Source organism: Palaemon carinicauda, chromosome 17 (genome assembly GCF_036898095.1).
Source record: "Palaemon carinicauda isolate YSFRI2023 chromosome 17, ASM3689809v2, whole genome shotgun sequence".
Classification (NCBI taxonomy): domain Eukaryota; kingdom Metazoa; phylum Arthropoda; class Malacostraca; order Decapoda; family Palaemonidae; genus Palaemon; species Palaemon carinicauda.
The window spans coordinates 67,679,537-67,682,036 of record NC_090741.1 but is presented as its reverse complement, the minus strand read 5'-3'; the positions used below and the strand labels follow the sequence as shown (position 1 = coordinate 67,682,036).

Below are 2,500 nucleotides of genomic sequence, written 5' to 3'. Positions count from 1 at the left end.
TTAACGTTCGTCAAACTATAATACAAAAGTTTTCCTTCAGTGAAGGGACTCAACAGCGCCACGGAATAGCGGGCCGAGGAAGGAGAGGCTTGGGTCGTGATGATCAGAATCTACCACATCGTATAAGGTCTCAGGAGCGTGGTAAGCCGTATGGTCGACCACTGGAGCATTATAGGATGGCTCAGGGGCGTGGTAAGCAGAATTGACCTCTGGTGCATTGTAGGAAGTTTTTGGGGCGTGGTAAGCAGTATCGACCAGTGGAGCATTGTAAGAAGTCTCAGGGGCGTGGTAAGCAGTATTGACCACTGGAGCATTGTAAGAAGTGTCAGGAGCGTGGTAAGCAGAATCGACTACTGGAGCATTGTAAGAAGTCTCAGGGGCGAGGTAAGCAGTATCGACCACTGGAGCATTATAAGAGGTCTTAGGAGCGTGGTACACAGAATCGACCACTGGAGCATTGTAAGAAGTCTTAGGAGCGTGGTAAACAGAATCGACGTGAGCGTGAGCAGGTTCATTGTAGGATTTCTGCGCAAGAATATGGCCGGTGTTTGCGTGACTTCCGACGTGAGATGGCACATGATATGAAGCTTTAGGAGCATGATGGGCGTTTTTTGAAGCCCTGTGAGGTACCGTGGGTGTTTCATAAGCAGAGCCGTGAGCATGAGCTCTGGCGTGAGTAGGGTTATGGGCGCCATAGTGAGCCTCGCCCTCGTATGACACTTTTGGGTGGTATCCACTCTCGTCTGCGTGATAAGTGACGGTCTGGACGCGTCCGTCTGGAAGGTGGACGAAGTACTTGCCTTCGGTGTCGTAGCTCTGGCGAGCTTCGTTGTGACCAAAGTGGCTGCCGGAGTACTGGTCGTGGACAACGTAGTTGTAGTTGTAGTGGGCTGGATTCTGCAAAAAAAAAAAAAAAAAAAAAAAAATTGGATTTTATTTCGTTTGCCAACTACTGTAGAATCAAACAGTTGTATCTTATGTTCTGTATTTCATTTTGAGAGTTTAAGCAAATGATTCTGAAATGTGACCTGTGGAAAATTTTGACTTATTCATCTTAATTGCTATGCTTATTCATGGAATAATTTACTAAATTAAGAATGAAAATAAAAAGGACACGGGGCATAGGCATAAATTAGTTTTTTTTTTTTCTTAACACAGCCCAGAATAAAAACTGAAAAGATCTGGCACTTTATAGGCGGCAAAGTCCTGAAATTTATTCTAAACGATTCATTATCTGTTCATTAGCTACAGTTTTCCATCTTTTATATATATGCAATTTCGTTAAATATTACATAAACACTCACGGAAAATACTTACATTGTGCAATGAAGAGCCATGATGTCCTACACTTTCATGATGTCCAAGACTTTTGACATGCCCTAGACTTCCATGATGTCCATGGCTACCATGAGGTCCTGCTGTTCCATGATGTCCGTGGCTACCATGGACACCTAGACTTCCATGATGTCCATGGCTACCTTGATGTCCTGCTTTTCCATGATGTCCGTGGCTACCATGGACACCTAGACTTCCATGATGTCCATGGCTACCATGATGTCCTGTAGTTCCATGGCTACCATCAACACCTAGATTTCCAAGATGTTTATGGCTACCATGATGTCCCAGCTTTCTGTGATGTCCATGGCTATCATGATGTGAAGGAACGGAATGACCGAGTGATGTCCGGTGAGGTCTGACATCTCCTGCTGCCAGTGACGTCAAACTCACCAAAAGAAAGAAAGTGGTCTGGAATTGATAAATAAAAGGAGAGAAGGTCGAACTTAAATAAAAAGAGAAGGTCGAATTTATAAATAAAAGGAGAGAAGGTCGAATTTATAAGTAAACGGAGAGAAGGTCGAATTTAAATAAAAGGAGAAGGTCGAATTTATAAATAAAAAGAGAGAAGGTCGGATTTATAGGTAAACGGAGAGAAGGCCGAATTTAAATAAAAGGAGAGAAGGTCGAAGTTATAAATAAAAGGAGAGAAGGTCGAAGTTATAAATAAAAGGAGAGAAGGTCAAATTTATAAGTAAACGGAGAGAAGGTCGAATCTAAATAAAAGGAGAGAAGGTCGAAGTTATAAATAAAAGGAGAGAAGGTCAAATTTATAAGTAAACGGAGAGAAGGTCGAATTTAAATAAAAGGAGAGAAGGTCGAATTTGCAAATAAAAGGAGAGAAGGTCGAATCTATAAATAAAAGGAGAGAAGGTCGTTTTTGTAAATAAAAGGAGAGAAGGTCGAAATTATAAGTAAACGGAGAGAAGGTCGAATTTATAAATAAAAGGAGAGAAGGTCAAATTTAATTCCTGGAATAAATTGATTACTAAAACTTTATTTTACTGCGAAATTAATTCAATGAAGTAGATAATCATACTTACATGAGATTTCTTATAAAAGTAACTTGAAATATAATAAAAGTAAAAAAGAGATAGAATATTTTTTTATAAATAGATGCAATGAAATGTAGTTAAATTATATATTGATGATTTTATGGAAAAAC

At 40.0% G+C, this 2,500-nt stretch overlaps 1 protein-coding gene across 1 annotated transcript in view; it reads right to left on the bottom strand.

Moving 5' to 3' along the window:
- Positions 1 to 2,500, bottom strand: part of LOC137656115 (uncharacterized) — a 3,083-nt gene that overhangs the window by 46 nt on the left and 537 nt on the right. Inside the window, exons 2-3 of the mRNA XM_068390289.1 lie at positions 1,318 to 1,746; positions 1 to 897 (exon numbers count right to left, since the gene is read on the bottom strand). The exon at positions 1 to 897 is cut by the window's left edge and continues 46 nt beyond it. Of these exons, the coding sequence (XP_068246390.1) occupies positions 37 to 897; positions 1,318 to 1,746 (1,290 nt within the window). The 3' untranslated portion in view covers positions 1 to 36. The remainder of the gene's footprint in view (positions 898 to 1,317; positions 1,747 to 2,500) is intronic.